This window comes from Hyperoodon ampullatus (genome assembly GCF_949752795.1).
Source record: "Hyperoodon ampullatus genome assembly, chromosome: 3".
NCBI classification, from domain to species: domain Eukaryota; kingdom Metazoa; phylum Chordata; class Mammalia; order Artiodactyla; family Ziphiidae; genus Hyperoodon; species Hyperoodon ampullatus.
The window spans coordinates 119,373,016-119,391,892 of NC_136916.1; the positions used below are offsets into that span (position 1 = coordinate 119,373,016).

The following is an 18,877-nucleotide window of genomic DNA, read 5'->3' on the forward strand; positions in this document are numbered from 1 at the left end:
GAAAAATTAGAAAATCTCTATGTACAAAAGGGAGATGTCATCCATTACACAGCTGCCTCATGATAACCACTTTTAATATCTTAGTAACTGCCCTTTCAGACCTCTGCAGACATATGCTCGTTTGCGGTTTGTGTGTGTGTGTGTGTGTGTGTGTGTGTGTGTGTGTCCGTGTGTGTATTTAATGGGCTCATATAGCTTTGAAATAGACTTTTCACACAGCAATGTTTTGAATGTTTCTGTGTCTGTAAAAATTCCTCAGCAACATCAGTTTTAGAGTTTAATTACTGTTCTGTTGTATTAAATACAAGAAATGTGCCTCCTTTGCCCCATCCAGTTTTTCACTGTTAAAGGTGTGACAGGCTATTGTTTTTTTGTTTGTTTGTTTTGTTTTTTGTTTTTTTTGCGATACTCGGGCCTTTCACTGTTGTGGCCTCTCCCGTTGCGGAGCACAGGCTCCGGACGCGCAGGCTCAGCGGCCATGGCTCACGGGCCCAGCCGCTCCGCGGCATGTGGGATCTTCCTGGACCGGGGCATGAACTCGCGTCCCCTGCATCGGCAGGTGGGCTCTCAACCACTGCGTCATCAGGGATGCCCCAGGCTATTGTTTACTGGCAAATTTGGGACCCAGATGTTAACCACATTTCCATAACACCTCACCCCCTATCGTTCTTCCAAGGGCCTGAACCACCTTTTGTGCTGTTACTTCTTTGCTTCAAGGGTTATTTATGTAATAGTTTGCTTTGCGACTAGAGGAGGAGCAAAATTTCATTTTGAAATGGGGAAGGGCCAAGGGAACGGGCAGAAAAGGAAACAATGGCTGGTACCACATCCTCTCTTCATATTCTCAGTGGCCTGGGTCGAACATCTGTGCTCAGAGTTCTCCCAGAGACCCAACTGTTTTGTTTGGTTGGCTTACCTTGAGGGTTATAAATCCAGCTTAGGATCTATTAATAAAATATGCCATATCATCCTACCTTCGTTAGGACCTGGCAGAATTTGAATGTAGACTCCGGCACTCCTCACGAGCTCTGCACTGGAACCTGCCCACTTCAGTTTCCACCCCTGGCTCTGTCCTGCACAGTGAGCAGCCTCATGTACATGAGTAGAGACACCCTGGCCCCCTCAGCCAAGCTCGCTCCTCATCTGCCTCATCCTCCCCCAGTCATCATTTAGCCTCCCCTCCAGCCTAGAGGTGTCTGTATCTGCTCTGCAGTCGGCCACACTGGCCCTGGAAGTGGGCTTGGGACCCCTGGGCAGGGAGCCACAAGGGCTGTGCTCTCTAGGAGGTGCTGAGTCAACTGAATCATTATTTACATCAGAGACTTTGTTAATTCGAGTATGAGTTTTGCACTACCACCAATGAGAGAAACATGGGATGATTGAAAACCAGAATTTTGCTTTTACCCAGAATTGCTATAGTAGACAGTTGCATATAAAGTGTGATTACAGAAGACAACACTAAGCCCATGTGTCCTACGACGTGCCAGAACCTTCCCTTTCCCACCAAACCCCTTCCCCAACTAGCCTGCCTTCCTCTTTCCAGTCCCTGCTGCCAAATGTACTCATTTGCACACAGTTCTGGTCCAAAGCAGATCCTCGTTTTCATCTGTTTTTAAGTCTTGGCCACGAGAAACCAGCAGCACGCCATCACCCATCTCATGGATGAGCTCAGGTGTTCCCGTGCTCTTCCCTGGCAGATAATCCAGAGCACGCATGCTTGTGCCTCACCACTCAGGAAGGAGTTTTCCCAGTTCACTGAGAAGAAGAAGAAATGCATTGTTCAAGTGTTCTCAGTTTCAGAACTGGCTTTTACACATGTTGAACTCCTGGCCTTTTCCTCCCTTAATCTGCTTACAGGTGCCAGTGTAACATGAAGCATAGCCCCAGAGGAGAAACCTTGCAAAGGCAGCACTCTACAGAGGTTGTTGTTTCCCTAATCTACTTTCCTAGGGTTCGGAAAGCTCAACTGAAATAGTCAGTGGGATCCACCAGGTTCAAAGAGCAGTCTAGATGAGATCTAAAGGTGTTCTCTAAATTATGATGACGTTAGGAAGCAAAAAATAAATAAATGAAAAGGAGGGATGCAGGGGTGTAACTGAAGTGTGCCTGGAACCACTGCTTCACACGTGCTGCTATAACTGAAGTTACAGTACTTCTTAACCTTCACATCCTCCAGGGCTGCTCTTTCATCATCACGTTCCCTGCCCTTTTGATCTAATCTAGGTCAAATACACCCACCCCTCCAGCACTCTCTGGTCTCTTGCCCCTACTTGTCTTCTTAGAACTTACCACTAAATGCAGTTAAATTACCCACGTGTCCATCTGTTGACTCTCTTTCTGCCTCACTAGAATTCCGCTGGAAGCTAGTTCATCTTTGCAACTGCATCTCCAATGCCTAGAACTGTGCCTGCCACACAGTGGGCACTCAATAAATATTTGTTAAATTAATGAACAGATTACTCAGTTTTGATTAAAAACACAGCATTATTCATACATAATGGAATTCTGATATTAATTTCCAGTTCTTTCTCACTAAGAAATGGGGACCATAAGTGACGATATACAATTATGTAATTATGTCAGTATTCTACAATAGTCTGAATATGACTTCTATGAATTTTTTTAAAAAATCATAGGGTCTAGTATCAGAAACCAGTGTTCTGGCTAATTGCATGAGCAGTGAAATTTCAGTTCACCCAGGCAGCTGTCAAAGAATGGTGACTTCCTGATCAGGCCAGGTGGTCCCACCTGGACTGTGCAATCTTCTCACCTGCTTCTCCCAATAGGAAAGGAGGGGTAGGCATTCTCGCTGCTTCCTCAAGGTCAAAGTGAAGTACCATCCCTTCCCCACCCCTGCCCCAGCAACTGCCTAAAGAAAGGAGAGAGCAGAGGCAGGGCACAGTGTAGGTGGTGAGGCTGCCAGTCCTCAGGAGGAGGGAGTGAGCAGGCGATCCAGCCATTCCCTTCCTGGACCACTCTCGGTGGTTCTGAGTCCATCACTCACGGCCCATTCTTCCTGCTTCGAGCAGAAGACAGACATGTAAGCAACACAGACATGCCACTGACCAATTCCAACTTAATTGTGGAAAAGGAGAAAAGACCAGCATTTAAGTTGCTTCCTGTCATCTAAGTAAAGCAGTGTTTTGGCTGATGGAGCATTTGCCTAGGCTCCTGTCTCAACATGGCAGGTGTTATGATGACTACATAGACTTAAATCTCTCTCTAATTATATGCCTTTTGTTTTTAAACTAAGAATAAAACATTTTATGTCTTAAAGAAGGCTACATAGCTTTCACCTACAAAATGGCTTTACTTTCCACACCTGGCCCTTTGCTGGCTTTGGGTTGTTCCTTAACTGGTGAAGCTGACTGACAGATACAGCCCACTCCAAAGGAACAGCCCTCTCTCAAAGAATGGGTGATTTGTTGTAAATGTTTAGACACTCTGCTCAAAAATCAAACATCAATCAAAAGAAACAAAATTAGGGCTTCCCTGGTGGTGCAGTGGTTGAGAGCCCACCTGCTGATGCAGGGGACACGGGTTCGTGCCCCGGTCCGAGAGGATCCCACATGCTGTGGAGTGGCTGGACCTGTGAGCCATGGCCGCTGAGCCTGCGCGTCTGGAGTCTGTGCTCCGCAATGGGAGAGGCCACAACAGTGAGAGGCCCGCGTACCACAAAAAAAAAAAAAAGAAACAAAATTATGATTTTGTGCCTTTGAAAGCATTTTTTTTGTATTTTCTGCTAAAAAGAAAAATGCCCCCAAAGTGCATTGAAACCAATGCAACTGATCTTGAAATCCTTGACTAACAGAGACTACATTACAGAAGAATGTATTACTGGGCAAGACTACTCAAAATAATACAGGTAACGTGTGGCTGCTTTTGTTTTATTTTTATTTATCCATCAATAATAATGAAAACTTTTCTGTATGTGTTGAATTCTTGTTCTTAGAAATATCATTTCGTAGTAGAGAATCCATAGAGATAAATGGGAGTTGTTGCACCATGTGTGTTTTTTGAAAGCACAAAAAAAGACACTGTCCTGCTGTTTCACGGAGAGGCAATAGGAAAATCAGTGAGCTAGAGCAGGTTTGCTGAGATTGGTGATGAACTGAACCACACGCCATCAGGGCTGTTGTGAAGCGATGGGGCATCACTGGGAAATGAGGTCCAGGATTGTTTCTTAGCCCTATAGCTACTTTTTTTTTTTTTTTTGCGGTATGCGGGCCTCTCACCGCTGTGGCCTCTCCCATTGCGGAGCACAGGCTCCGGACGCACAGGCTCAGAGGCCGTGGCTCACGCGCCCAGCCGCTCCATGGCACGTGGGATCTTCCCGGACCTGGGCACGAACCCATGTCCCCTGCATCGGCTGGCAGACTCTCAATCACTGTGCCACCAGGGAAGCCCCCCATAGCTACTTTTGCACTCTGGTGACTTTCTTATTAGGCTGTCATCATGTTAACTGCTTAATGACAGATGGCCCTTGAGTGACATATACCTCTGCTGTGGGTCATATTGCTGAGCGGTGCCCACCCCTCAGAGCCAGTTTGGTCCCATCTTCCAAAACAGTTGTGTGTAAACACAACTCTGATGATGCCAGTGCAGAGTATGTTCCAGGAAGCGTTCCCTTTAATCCCTGGCCCCAGCCAGCCCTTTACCACTGACATGGATTAAAGGAGCTCATTTGAGGATCACCATAGGCTCCAACTGGAAAAAAACACATTAGTAATGATTTTGACAGAAGCAGAGTTTGAGTTCCTGATAATTACTATTTCACCAAACCAACTGGGACATAGGGCTGCAATGAGAAAGAAATGATCTTCCACGTATAATGGTTTTCATACTGCATGATACTATTAAATAACTATCATGAGCTACTAAAGTATGTACTACCCATTTTCCAGAGCCCTTTCTCTGCCAGTAAATTTAAGACCAAGAATGATCAATGAATGAGTCATCAGCATGATCACTGTTGATATAGGATATGCAGATTGAAGTTATTCAGAAGATTGAAATGTATAAGGAATTATTACAGATGGTGATATTACACAGATATTAAAGCTCTTCTTGCAAGAGGCCCAAAGTTCATTTCTTTGTGTCTAAATTTTATGGGTTAGAAGAAAGAAGGTACTATCCATGGGATGCCTTGGAAAATAGAACAAGGAGGTATTGGGCAATTTTCCAGGTTCTGTGCTAGGTGTCGTGGGTATAAAGATAAATAAAATATAGCCCCTGTTCTGGACAAGCTTACAGATTTAGAAGTGAGGACAGACAAGTACACACACACACAAATCACAGCACAGTGTGATAAACACAGTAATCAAAGTGTACACCTGGTACATGATAGCACGGGGGAATGTAGCTTGTAGGAGAGAATTGAGGTGGGGGAAGAAAATGAGTCTGCCTAAGAATCTGCAGCTTCCTAAATTAGGACTTTCATTCTCCCCTTCTTGAAAGCCATCTTCTTTCTTCTCTCATATGGAGAAATATTCAGATCATAGAGGCATAGGAAAGATAGTAACAGAAGAAGAGAGAAATGAGGGACAGCTAACTGTCTTGGAGAAAACAAGCTTATTTTAAGCTTTTCAAAGCTTTAGATACATAATTAACTACATTAGTGTTCTTGTTTCTTTAAGAAATGCTTATATTAAATTGAGGTCTGAGAGGAAGGCAGATTCCTAACTGGGCTTCTGCCTTTAATATAATTTTAAAACAGCTGCAACTCCAATCATATGTTGTTTAGCCCAGAAACATGCTGCCTTTTTTTGGTTGTTTTCCTTTGTTCATGGATTAGTTCACAGATACAATGTTAAGAAATAAATGGCTGAAAAGATTTGATAACACTGCATGGCTCATATCCATCTCAATCTCTTTTTATTGAAGAAAAATTCACATGACATAAAATTCATAATCTTAACCATTTCGAAGTGTACAATTCAGTGGCTTTTAGTACATTCACAGCATTGTGCAACCACCACCACTATCTAATTCCAGAAATTTTCATAAACCCCCCAAAAAACCCCATACCCATGAAGCACTCATTTCCCATTCCCTCTCCCCCTCAACCCCTGCCAACCTCTAAGCTGCTCCGTCTCTATGGATTTGGCTGTTCTGGATGTTTCATATAAATGGAATCATGCAATATGTGACTTTTGTGTCTGCCTTCTTTCACTCTGTGTAATGTTTTCAAGGTTTGTCTATGTTGTAGTGCGTTTTGAAACTTCATTCCTTTTTATGGATGGATCATAAAAAGATATATCACATTTTGTTTATCCATTCATCAGTTGATGGATATTTGGATTGTTGATCTCTTTGGCTACTATGAATAGTCCTGTTATGAAGATTCATGGACAATGTTTTGTTCAAATACCTATTTTAGTTTTGGGGAGTAAATACCTAGGAGTGGAATTGCTGGGTCATATGGCGATTCTGTTTAACTTTTTGAGGAATCATCAAATATTCTAAAGTTGCTGCATCATTTTTTATGCCCACCAGCAACATATAAGGGTTCTAATTTCTTCATATGCTCAACATTTGTTATCTTTCTTTTCCTTAAAAAAATTATTATAGCCACCCTAGTGGATGTAAAGTAGCATCTCATTGTCAATCTCTTTTCATGGATTAAAAATTCATCATAGAAACCACTTCACAAAGAAACAAAAAAGCATGCTCACATCAGGTCTTAAGTTTTCTTCTTTTGTATATGAGGCTACCAGTAAATTGAGAGGAGATTTCCCTAAGATGAGCTGCAAAATAAGCATATGAGATCCTGAACAACAGAGCTGTGTTTTACTGGCTCCCATCACTCACTCCCCCTGGAGCAACCATGATCAAAGCCAAGGCATCTAGATGATGACTGTTGAAATGTCACCCCCCTGAGGAATAGCCAGGTGTCTTTAGTCAGTGACTGGCAAAGAGGCATTTAAATCATTACGAGGCTTGGCTTGTTAAAAGCTCTGCTGGGGAAAAAGAAGCCGGTTTTTTAAAAACCTGATGAACATTCTTTTTTTTTTCCCTCCATATGCACTGTATTTTTTAAGGAAAATGAAATACAACTAACCACGAATTCCACATCCTACTTAAGATAAAGTAATTTGTTGAGATAAAGCAATGGGTTAAGCAGCTTGGGTCTTAGGAAATTTCAGATATCTTCCCAGCACATTTCTCATTAATAATTCAGTGTCCGTTGCACACATTCCTATGACAGTCTTCATCTTTTCTTTTATCTCTGATTGCTATAATCAACACACTACAAAAGTTACTCTTTTGCTTTGAGGAGCACTTAGTTTTGAGAACTAAAGCACATACATGCAAATGATACCCAGATAAAGCAAGGGGAAAATAGAAATTTTACTTTTTTTTCTTCCAATTTCTGCATCCATTTCTGCATTCTGGACTGTCTGGTACAAATATCCTCGATGAGGAATTTAGTTTCTGTTTAGGTTTGCCTCTCCTTAGTGTAAACTGTACTGGTGGGAGGGAAGCTGAGACTCACAGCACAGTGGGTGCCGCCTGGCTGAGAGGAAGAACTAACAAAAACTGACACAAAGCTTAGGCTTGAAAGAGGCCCCGCAGCACTAGGCTGCTGAAGGTCAGTCTTCCTGGGAACCTGCACGGTTCAGACAAAGACTTGAAGGGATCTTGAAAAGAATTGGGGAGCTGAATGGAGTGATTCTTCTTTGGACTGGAAGGATTGGAAAGCCAAAGGGAGCCCAGACTAGGGATGGTGGAAAGTCCTAGAGATCCTTAAAAATCATGATAATTGAACTTTTTTTTTTAAACACAGTAACTGTTCAGTTCCTAAATGAAGTCAGTGAGCTTTAGGCATGCCTACATTGATTTTTTGTGTCTTAAAAGTTTAGGCACGTGGCACACATCCAGGGGCCTCAGAAAAGGCTGCAATCTTAAGTATTTCACTGAGAGACTCGAAGGTCGTCCTGATGTTCCTGGAGTTGGTGACAGGTCTGATCACCTGCCGGCCCCGACTGGCATCCCTGCTCTCCCAGGCCTATACACTCTCCTCCCCCGGGGCCCACCAATTCTCCCGGGTACAAAGTACATCAGGGATGCGGGCGGAGCCTTTCCAAGCGTCGCAGCCGTATCTATTCCCAGCGAACACCTAGATGGATTTCCAATATCGCGCCTGGCACGTTTGGGAGGGGAGGGGGCGGGGAGAGGGAGGCGGGGGGAGCCTCGGGCTCCTTCTGTGCCCCCAGGCGCGCGTCCTGCTTTCTAAAGTCGATTTTCCTCTGGGAAACGCAGGGGGCTCTGGGCACTACAAGCTGTATTTAGAGATTCGCAATGGTTTTCTCAAGCCTCCGAACACTCCCTCCCTCGAAGAGCTGCCTGCGGGGTTGTAACGCAGGAGCCCCTAATGCAGTTGCTGTCCTCCTTCCTCCTAACGTTCGCGGCGTAGGGTCAGTTTCCGCGACTCTTCAGAGTAAATCTGAGTGGGCGCCTGTGCTGGGGTCCCGCCCAAGGAAAGGAGTGGGACCGCACGAAGAACGTCACCGCGCTACCAAACCGCACAGGCACTTTGCACGGGCCATCTACGCGTCGGTCTGGAGGTAGCGTGCCCTGGGTAAGGACTTCCGCAGCGGTTCTCAGGGGCAGGGCAGGCGGGGGCGGGAGGTGGGAGTTTGGGGCCCCGGACGACTGGACGGGAGTGGGTCCCCCAGGGTGGGGCAGCAACTGAGGGAAACGGAGATGAACTCCAGACATCCGTGCCTAGGGTCTGCTTCAATCTTTGCTTTGGATAGAAGCAGGGTGGGATGGGACAGAATCTCCACCTTTGTTTCCCATCCACCCTCCAGTAAAGCGGAGAAACTCCCCAGGTCCCCCTGAAGGATGGGTAAAGGGGTGCTGCAGGGGAACCCCAGAAGCAGCTGCTCTAGTCGATCGGAGCTCAAAACTGGGAAGGAAAAAATTGGGCGAGGGGTGATAAGCCACCGCTATCGCCTACCTCCCTCTCTTTCTCCGCCCCCTCCCCCCCCCCCTTTTTCGTAGCTGCTGACGCGCGGGTGGTGCCTATTAATCATTCACCAGCCCACAGCCGCGGCAGTTAATGGCTGTGCCGCGCGGGGCCCTAGTCTCCCGGCCTCTCCTCTCCACGTTCGCGTGTGCCCAGGTGCCCTGGAACGGCGAGCGGCTGCGCGCAGGCAGCCGCTGGGCGATGCGCTCCGCCGGCGCCGGTGGAGCCGCGCTCCCTGCAGTCTCTGAGCGCTTCCCCCAGGCGCCCAGCGGCTGTGAGCTGCGGGCGAACGGCCGGGGTGCCAAGTGACAGCGCAAGCGGCGGGGGCGCCAGGAGAACGCCCCAGCCCTGGCAGCCCCATCGGCCCCCATCAGCTGAGATGTTCCCCAATGGCACCGCCTCCTCTCCCTCCTCTCCTAGCCCCAGCCCAGGCAGCTGTGGGGAAGGCGGCGGCAGCAGGGGCCCCGGGGCCGGAGCTGCAGACGGGATGGAGGAGCCGGGGCGAAATGCGTCCCAGAACGGGACCTTGAGCGAGGGCCAGGGCAGCGCTATCCTCATCTCTTTCATCTACTCCGTGGTGTGCCTGGTGGGGCTGTGTGGGAACTCCATGGTCATCTACGTGATCCTGCGCTACGCCAAGATGAAGACGGCCACCAACATCTACATCCTCAACCTGGCCATCGCCGATGAGCTGCTCATGCTCAGCGTGCCCTTCTTGGTCACCTCCACGTTGCTTCGCCACTGGCCCTTCGGCGCGCTGCTCTGCCGCCTCGTGCTCAGCGTGGACGCAGTCAACATGTTCACCAGCATCTACTGTCTTACTGTGCTTAGCGTGGACCGCTACGTGGCCGTGGTGCACCCTATCAAGGCAGCACGCTACCGCCGGCCCACCGTGGCCAAGGTGGTGAATCTGGGCGTGTGGGTGCTATCGCTGCTCGTCATTCTGCCCATCGTGGTCTTCTCGCGCACGGCGGCCAACAGTGACGGCACGGTGGCCTGCAACATGCTCATGCCCGAGCCCGCCCAGCGCTGGCTGGTGGGCTTCGTGTTGTACACTTTTCTCATGGGCTTTCTGCTGCCCGTCGGGGCCATCTGCCTGTGCTACGTGCTCATCATCGCCAAAATGCGCATGGTGGCCCTCAAGGCCGGCTGGCAACAGCGCAAGCGCTCAGAGCGCAAGATCACCCTGATGGTGATGATGGTGGTGATGGTGTTTGTCATCTGCTGGATGCCTTTCTATGTGGTGCAGCTAGTCAACGTGTTCGCAGAGCAGGACGACGCCACGGTGAGCCAGCTGTCGGTCATCCTCGGCTATGCCAACAGCTGCGCCAACCCCATCCTCTATGGCTTCCTTTCAGACAACTTCAAGCGCTCTTTCCAGCGCATCCTTTGCCTCAGCTGGATGGACAACGCCGCCGAGGAGCCAGTCGACTACTACGCCACGGCCCTCAAGAGCCGCGCCTACAGTGTGGAGGACTTCCAGCCTGAGAACCTGGAGTCCGGCGGCGTCTTCCGTAATGGCACCTGCACGTCCCGGATCACTACTCTCTGAGCCCAGGGCCAAGCAGGAGCTTTGTACCAAGAGAAGGGGAGGATGAGGAGAAAGGAAGGCCGGGTGCGAGAGGTGAAAGTATCCCAGGAGTCAGGGTGCAATGGGAAAAGCGGGGCTAGGACACTGCGCGCTTCTGGTGGAGACCCGGGAAAGGCGCGCGACAAAGGTGGAATTGGACGCTTTGCTTATAAACTGGGAAGACTAGCGGGCCCCTTTCTCCTCTTTCGCTTCTTCCTCCCCTGCGATTGCACTTCTGCATCCCTCTTTGCCCCTCCCTTGGCAATTTCGGTCTTTCTTTCCGCCCCGTCCTACTGGTGCAGATCGCGAACTTACTAACGTCGCCAGCTGAGCCTGACCCTCAGCCCCGCCAGCCGTCGTTTCTGTTTAAGCTGAGCCACGGTTACCGCCACGGGTTTCCCTCGGGAAAACCCAGCTAGCCCTCAGCCGCGCCCTGCAGGGCCCCTCGCTCGCCAGATTCTGCTTGATGCCTCTAGCGGAGTCTCGAGAACCACCACTCTCCTTTTCTGCAGCCCTACTTCAAAGGAAGTCAGACTTGAGAAGGATCTCGGCAGCTGGTCCTTTCTCCCACCCTCGGGTGAAGGAAGGTGCGCGCTTCGATGAGCCCCTCCGCCCCTCCCACGGCACCCAGAGCGGAGCCAGGTGCTTAGTAAAATCGGTCCCGCGCTTCGAACCCCAGGCATCCTGCAGTCCTTATCCAAAGCCCACTTTGGAGCAAAAAGGAGCTGAGAACAAGCGACTAGGGAGTTTTAAAAGATTCCGGGCTTTGGTGGGGGAGGAGGGCTTGTAATGGAAGCCATCCTCCCGCCCGGTTGACAAACGGCTCTTTTAGTTTCAAAGACCAAGAGCTGGGCACTCCCGGGGCGCTGGTCTGCATTAGGCCAGGAAGGACAGGGCGCACTTTCCCCGGGGGCCGCCCGGGAGCTTGGCTGCAGCTCCACTAGGCTTTCTCCTTCACCCAAGCTTCTGGAGGTGCACATCCAAGAGTAACGACAGGCACCGGGCCGGGACCTCAGGTGACGGCTTCCCAGTCTCGGCTGATCCGGACCGCGTCGCCGCCACCTGCAGGTAGAGGGTGAGGCCTGCCCGACCCCTGAGGGCTGCTGCCTTTCAAGCGGTGCCTAATAGGTTATTTTCTTGCTTAACGTATTTATTTATTTATTTGTGGTGTTTGAAAAAATGTGTCTCTGCTTTCCTTTTCTCCACTTGCCTAGCCCAGGGCCTCTTCTTTGGGACACTGGCGATGGGGTGGGCGCGGAGGTAGCAGTGGGGAAGGCTCTCTCCCCAGGGTCCCATCCAAGCCTCTCCTTTGTGCTAGGCCCTCTTTTCTTATCCTCTCCTCTAGCCTTTCTATTTTTGCTTGTGTTCAGTGAAGTTTGGAGAGTTTTTCGTACTTTTCTTATGTAGTCTCTTGTTTGTCTTATAATAAATAAATAACGTGGGTTAGCCTTCTCCCATGCAGAGTGGAAAGTCCCAAACTCCTAGCTTTCAACATCACCCTACATATGATTTGAATATATACTATATTCAAATAATATATACTGTACTCAAATCATAATATACTCACATACTATATATATTTGTTTATCTTGCTCCCTTATCATGAGTCCGTGAAACAATTGCCAAATACAGTCACTAACAGTGGCAGATGTGAGACTGGCTAGAACACTTTCAGATACGAGGGTTCAAGCAGCCCTCAGACTTAGAACTCAGAAATCTGATTCAGACAGACTTTAATCGGTGCCGAGGATGCCCCTGCTTATGTCCCTGCTTCCTCTCGGTTCCAGCATAGGTGATTCTAACATACAATCTAGTTAACGTCATCACTTCTTTTGAAGACATTGAAAGTAGAGTAATTTGTGTCTGTGTGTAATCTGACCACTTCGTTGGAAGCCTGAGCAGGGCAAGGACCAATAATTTTACTTCTTTGTGTTTCCTGTATTGCTTTAGGATGCTGGCTTGTACATAGTAGGCACTAAATACATGTTTGTCGGTTGATTGTTTAAACCAGAGTGTATTGCAACAATCGGAGAGTTCTCAACATCTGGGGTTCTCAGGTTCCCTCACTGACATGATACACAATGGTTGAAATCACCATGGAAAAGTATGTTTTGTGTATATTTGCTTCAAGGACATTGTGCTTTCCTGAAAGCAGCAACCAATAGTTAAAATGTCCCTAATGTTTTGTTTAATGAACAAATATGCTCTTGGTCATAAATTTGAAAGTTTAGATCTGTCATTTAAAAATAATGCATATTATTACTCCTTTGGAAAATAGATTTTTAATAGTTAAGAACAGTGAAATTTACAAATAAAAATCTTGATCACTATCCTCTTTTGAGGACACAGATCTAGTGCTCTTAACCTGTTACCACTGTAATATTAACTAAATAAACAAATGTATTATGTTGCTGCAAGTTGTCTGAATTTGCCATTGGAATTTTCCTGTTTCAACAGATTACTTAAAACACACACAGATTGGCTTGGTTGCTCTTTCATAGATTTTAAGAAGAAAGATTTCGATTACCTTTGGAATTTTTACCAAGATTGAAGTTATAATTTGATTTTTTCTGGTAAAGAAAAGTCTGTTAGTTCAAAGACAGAAAAAAAGAAAAAAAAACTGAGACAGTATGAATAGGAAGTACTCTATGGTTTGCTGTTGTTACCAAACTAACTAGATGATATCACAGTCTCTCACAGATTAAATTACTGTCTGCCCTCATTTATGACCTCAGACTTTGTTGTGGGAGCTAAGTAATTGCTAATTTACATCCCAGGGAAAAGTAATGGAAGGGGAAAAAAAAGTGATCACCTAAAGATGTTTCAGAGGGCAATAGGTAAAAGGAATATAAAAATCAGATTTCAACATAAAAGAAGAAAAACGTATTTTATGCTTTGTTCAATGATGGCCATTTCCATCCCTGGAAGAATTTAAGAAGGTACTAAAGGAGTTTTTTGTTTGTTTGTTTGTTTGTTTTAAACAGCCTTTTTTTTTTAGAGTGATTTTATTTTCACAGCAAAATAAGGAGAAAGGAGTATTTTCCAAGCAGTGATTCCAGAAGCAGGGTGGGGGGACTGTGGCCTTCAAATACCTTCAAATGCCTTGTAACTGTAGGCTTTATAGTTCTGTACATTATCTCAGCTGGACTTGTTTTTATTACTTTTAAAAGCTATAGCAAGGTGGCAAATTGAACTCATAACTTTGATGTGCAGAGAAAACATTTTGTTCTTTTGGTTTTAACTAATCTGAATATAATTCCAAGCCCCTTCCAACTGGTTAGCTGGGAGGAAAACTTAAATAAATGTTCAAACATCCAACTGAGCTGATAATTTAAGTAGCCATTTTCAGAAAATTTCAAATGTCTCTCGGCTGGCCTCCCTTTCCCCTTTTATCATCTCTAAAATGGCTTTAGAGTGAATATTGGGAGAGACTTTGTGTCCCAATGGAGGAAGGGACGAGGTGGGGTCCTTGGAAAAGCAGCTCTGTCTGCCCTTGGCTCTCTGGGAACTGGTCATTTGTCACCTGGATGATTCCTGGTTGCAGTTTGTTGAAATCAGCAGCTTCTGGAGCCAGTGATCTGACTTCTCAGCTTGGTGAGCACTGCGCCACAGCTCCTGTGCGTTGCAACCCTCTCAGAGTCTTCTGGGAGTTCTCATATGGCCCACCAGCCTGGGGTCTACCCCTGCCTCTGAAAGCAGTGACCTGGCCCTGCCGCAGCAGGCAGCCCTGTGGTGAGCCTCTTGGCTCCGTGACCACAGGGGGTCTAGGGTAGCTCTGAACTGGTGACCCTCAGGAACTCTTCTGGCTGATAACTTTTTCCGTGGCTCTGACTCAGGTCTTTTGCATCTCTCCTTACCTTTGTCAAACTCACTCATGAAAAACATTCCACATACCTTGCATCCGTGTTACACTAGAGGAAAAGCATAGGACTTGAGTCCTTTAGTCTTAGCCTTGTGAAGGCTAAGGAAGGCAGGAAAAAAAGAATTTAGAAATCTCTAGGCAACCCCTATCCCCCCGCCTCACCTGATTCCCAAGCCTTTCTGCACTGCCTAGAAGTTGGAAACAAGCTCTCTCTTTTTTTTTTTACAACTTTATTGGAGTATAATTGCTTCACAATGGTGTGTTAGTTTCTGCTTTAGAACAAAGTGAATCAGTTATACATATACATCTGTTCCCATATCTCTTCCCTCTTGCATCTCCCTCCCACCCTCCCTATCCCACTCCTCCAGGCGGTCACAAAGCACCAATCTGATCTCCCTGTGCTATGCGGCTGCTTGCCACTATCTATCTACCTTACGTTTGGTAGTGTACATATGTCCATGCCTCTCTCTCGCTTTGTCACAGCTTGCCCTTCCCCCTCCCCATATCCTCAAGTCCATTCTCAAGTAGGTCTGTGTCTTTATTCCTGTTTTACCCCTAGGTTCTTCATGACATTTTTTTTTCTTAAATTCCATATATATGTGTTAGCATACGGTATTTGTCTTTCTCTTTCTGACTTACTTCACTCTGTATGACAGACTCTGGGTCTATCTACCTCATTACAAATAGCTCAATTTCTTTTCTTTTTATGGCTGAGTAATATTCCATTGTATATATGTGCCACATCTTCTTTATCCATTCATCTGATGATGGACACTTAGGTTGTTTCCATCTCTGGGCTATTGTAAATAGAGCTGCAATGAACATTTTGGTACATGACTCTTTTTGAATTATGGTTTTCTCAGGGTATATGCCCAGTAGAGGGATTGCTGGGTCATATGGTAGTTCTATTTGTAGTTTTTAAAGGAACCTCCATACTGTTCTCCATAGTGGCTGTATCAATTCACATTCCCACCAGCAGTGCAAGAGTGTTCCCTTTTCTCCACACCCTCTCCAGCATTTATTGTTTCTAGATTTTTTGATGATGGCCATTCTGACTGGTGTGAAATGATATCTCATTGTAGTTTTGATTTGCATTTCTCTAATGATTAATGATGTTGAGCATTTTTTCATGTGTTTGTTGGCAGTCTGTGTATCTTCTTTGGAGAAATGTCTCTTTAGGTCTTCTGCCCATTTTTGGATTGGGTTGTTTGTTTTTTGTTATTGAGCTGCATGAGCTGCTTATAAATTTTGGAGATTAATCCTTTGTCAGTTGCTTCATTTGCAAATATTTTCTCCCATTCTGAGGGTTGTCTTTTGGTTTATGGTTTCCTTTGCTGTGCAAAAGCTTTTTTAAGTTTCATTAGGTCCCATGTGTTTATTTTTGTCTTTATTTCCATTTCTCTAGGAGGTGGGTCAAAAAGGATCTTGCTGTGATTTATGTCATAGAGTGTTCTGCCTATGTTTTCCTCTAAGAGTTTGATAGTTTCTGGCCTTACATTTAGGTCTTTAATCCATTTTGAGCTTATTTTTGTGTATGGTGTTAGGGAGCTCTCTCTTATGCTAAGGCGATGAGCCTCACCTCGGGGTGAGAGACAGCAATGAAACATTTACTGAGTAAGGTAAAATGTATCAGTTTAATGTCCTTGCTCTCTCTCTTACTGGGGACCTCTGTGTTCTCAGAGTGGAATTTCTGAGGCCATCTTCTCCCCCCAGGAATGGCCCAAGAAAGGATCACGTTTGAAAATCTTTGATGCTTCATCCAATTTAACAGTGACCATTGAAAAATGCTGAATGTACGGTTTGGGCCTGAGGAAAAAGGCAAGGAGTTCTCCTGGAAAATATTATGGAAGATACATTTTTAAAAATTGTGATATATTCCCAACATATTTTTTTTTTTTTTTTTTTTTTTGTGGTATGCGGGCCTCTCACTGTTGTGGCCTCTCCCGCTGCGGAGCACAGGCTCCGGACGCGCAGGCCCAGCGGCCATGGCTCACGGGCCCAGCCGCTCCGCGGCATGTGGGATCCTCCCAGACCAGGGCATGAACCCGTGTCCCCTGCATCGGCAGGCGGACTCTCAACCTCTGCGCCACCAGGGAAGCCCCCAACATATTTTAAACAAATAATAGAGATGTTATATTTATATCAATCTTCTAAAAAACACTTTGGTAGTAGGGTTATGTCTTGCAAATCTTGTTCATTCCGTCTCCATTCTAGCATGCCACATCAGAGAGGTTAGGTCCTTAACTATAATGATTCATAGACAGTTGCATAATTGTTACAGTAGTGTGTGCTTTAAAAACAAGGTATTGCAAAGTCTGTGCTGCTGTCTTGCTGCACCATACACCTCTGAGCCCATGAGGACCTCTTCCACATATTCAGATGGATATCTTGCTTTTCATTCAACACATTTCATTTGTTGGTGTTAAAAGAAGGCAGAGAGGTTCAACATTGTTACATGGTTTCCCAAGATGGAGGCAGGTGCCCATAAAATGTTGTAAGTGATTATTTACTGCTTTGCTGAATATCTGGAGACAGGGTACTGTATTGAGTGTGCTCCTGAGAGAACTGCCTTAGGGATGATCAGATACATCCAGCTTCTGATTTCACCCATAAGGAAAAGGAAGGTGCTCCTGCAATGATGACACAGCTTGTGAACAGAAGCAACCAGTTAAAACTAAAATATCAAAACACCTGCTTGTCAAACTGTTGGGTAGAGAAAAGCATCATCTAAAAAGGAGATACAATTTTATCTAAAAACCCTTTGGTAAAACGTTCACTTTGATGATAAACCTAACTATTGTCAAAACATATATCAAATGCAATCTTCTTGGCCTAAAGCTGGAAATATTATACTTATTTAAGGCTGAGACTACAGGCATGCTTCTAAAATTCTTTGGAATAATAATGAGCTTAAGACTCTAAAAATAAATACCTCTTTAAGCCAGACTGATTCAAGTCTTCAGTTTTGAGTGGACAAGATGTATAAAATGAAATGAGATGTGGCCATCAGCTAACGTACTATCTCTGCGGTGGAATTCAACTCTACGCCCCTCCTCAGCACCTACATGCCGGGACCAGACACAGACCATGACCTCCAGTGCTCCCAGCTTTAAAAATTTAAGAAAGATTTACTATGTATCAGACTCCATTTGGAGGAAGACTTATTATGGAGATGCTGTAGAATAGCATGCACAGAAAAAGTTCTGACTTTCACAATAATAATACCTGTATCAAAAGACAACTAATACTTCATTTAAATTTAAAGAGAGAGAGAGAGAAAAAAAAATCTGAGACAAGATAGGTAAGCAGGAAAATATTTTACAATAACACATGTGACTTGCATGACTATTCTAGGAAAGGCTGTCCAAATATCGATGAACAGTAACTCTCAATAGTGTTCTTTCTGTCTCTATAACCCTTGAACAATTCATTAATCTAGCTAATACTATTAGCAGTGGAAAAATGTCTATTCAAAGTCAATAATTAAATTAAACATTCTCCTTCATGTCCAATGAGCCACTGTAACTAGCAAAATCAACCAGATGTCTGCACGTCTATTTCAAAAGACCCCCAAGTCTCCCTATATAAAACTCGGTGTGGAATCTGAACTTAAACACACACAAGGTAATTAATTGAGCAAAAAGGGATTTCTTAGGTAGTAATTGGTGAAACAGAACTTCAGACCTCTGCCCCCCACTTCCTTTCCCTTTTAAGTTCCCATTTCCTAACTCTCCTCCCCCCAGTCTGGGACTCTTTGTTTTCTGACTTTTCCCACTTCTCCCAATAGAGCTTTTCTCAGAATTTCTTTTGATTTGTAGTTTACATCACTGACTAGGCTTCAGGTGTTATTTTCCAGAAGAAGGACATAGTATCAGAAGGTCAGGCAGCAGTATCCTTGAAATTATGTTTCTAAAGCAAACATTTCTTAACAAGTGGTCTATAGCCTTGCATCAGAATCACCCAAGGACTTAAAAAATGTATGTTCTCTATGCTCCACCTTAGAGATTTTGATTCATTAGGTCTGGGGTGAGCCTTGGTATTTCTAAAGTACTTTAAAGTTTGAGAAGTAGTGATTTAACTGTTAAGAGCGTGGAGTCAGCCATCAGCAGACTGGCTCTGCTTTCTTCATTAGGTGATACTGGGCAAGGTAATCTCCATGACGCACATTCATCTGTAAGATCAGGGTAATAATACCTCCATTATAGGGCTATTATGATGAGATGATACATGTCAAGCGCCAAGCCAGTCAGAACTCTTTTAGTTGTGAATGAATGAAAACCTAATTAGCTCACATAACTGAACATTCTTGAGGAAGATATGGCTTCACAGTGTACTTGATCTGTAACTCGGTACGATCTTTTTTTTTTTTTTCAGTCTCCTTTTCTCATCTCTGACTTTCTCAATCTTGGCTCTATTTTCAGATTGGCTATTCCTGTGTAATTACAGACAGCTGCAGAAAACTGAAACATGACAT

General features: G+C 45.4%; 1 protein-coding gene across 1 annotated transcript; it reads left to right on the forward strand.

Annotated features, from left to right (window-relative positions):
- Positions 1-9,350: 9,350 nt before the first annotated feature.
- On the forward strand, positions 9,351-10,523 carry SSTR1 (somatostatin receptor 1; the record flags this gene model as incomplete). Its single annotated transcript, XM_079699551.1, has 1 exon — positions 9,351-10,523. The coding sequence occupies one exon, from the start codon at positions 9,351-9,353 to the stop codon at positions 10,521-10,523; it is 1,173 nt and encodes a 390-aa protein (XP_079555677.1).
- Between the last annotated feature and the right edge of the window lie 8,354 nt (positions 10,524-18,877).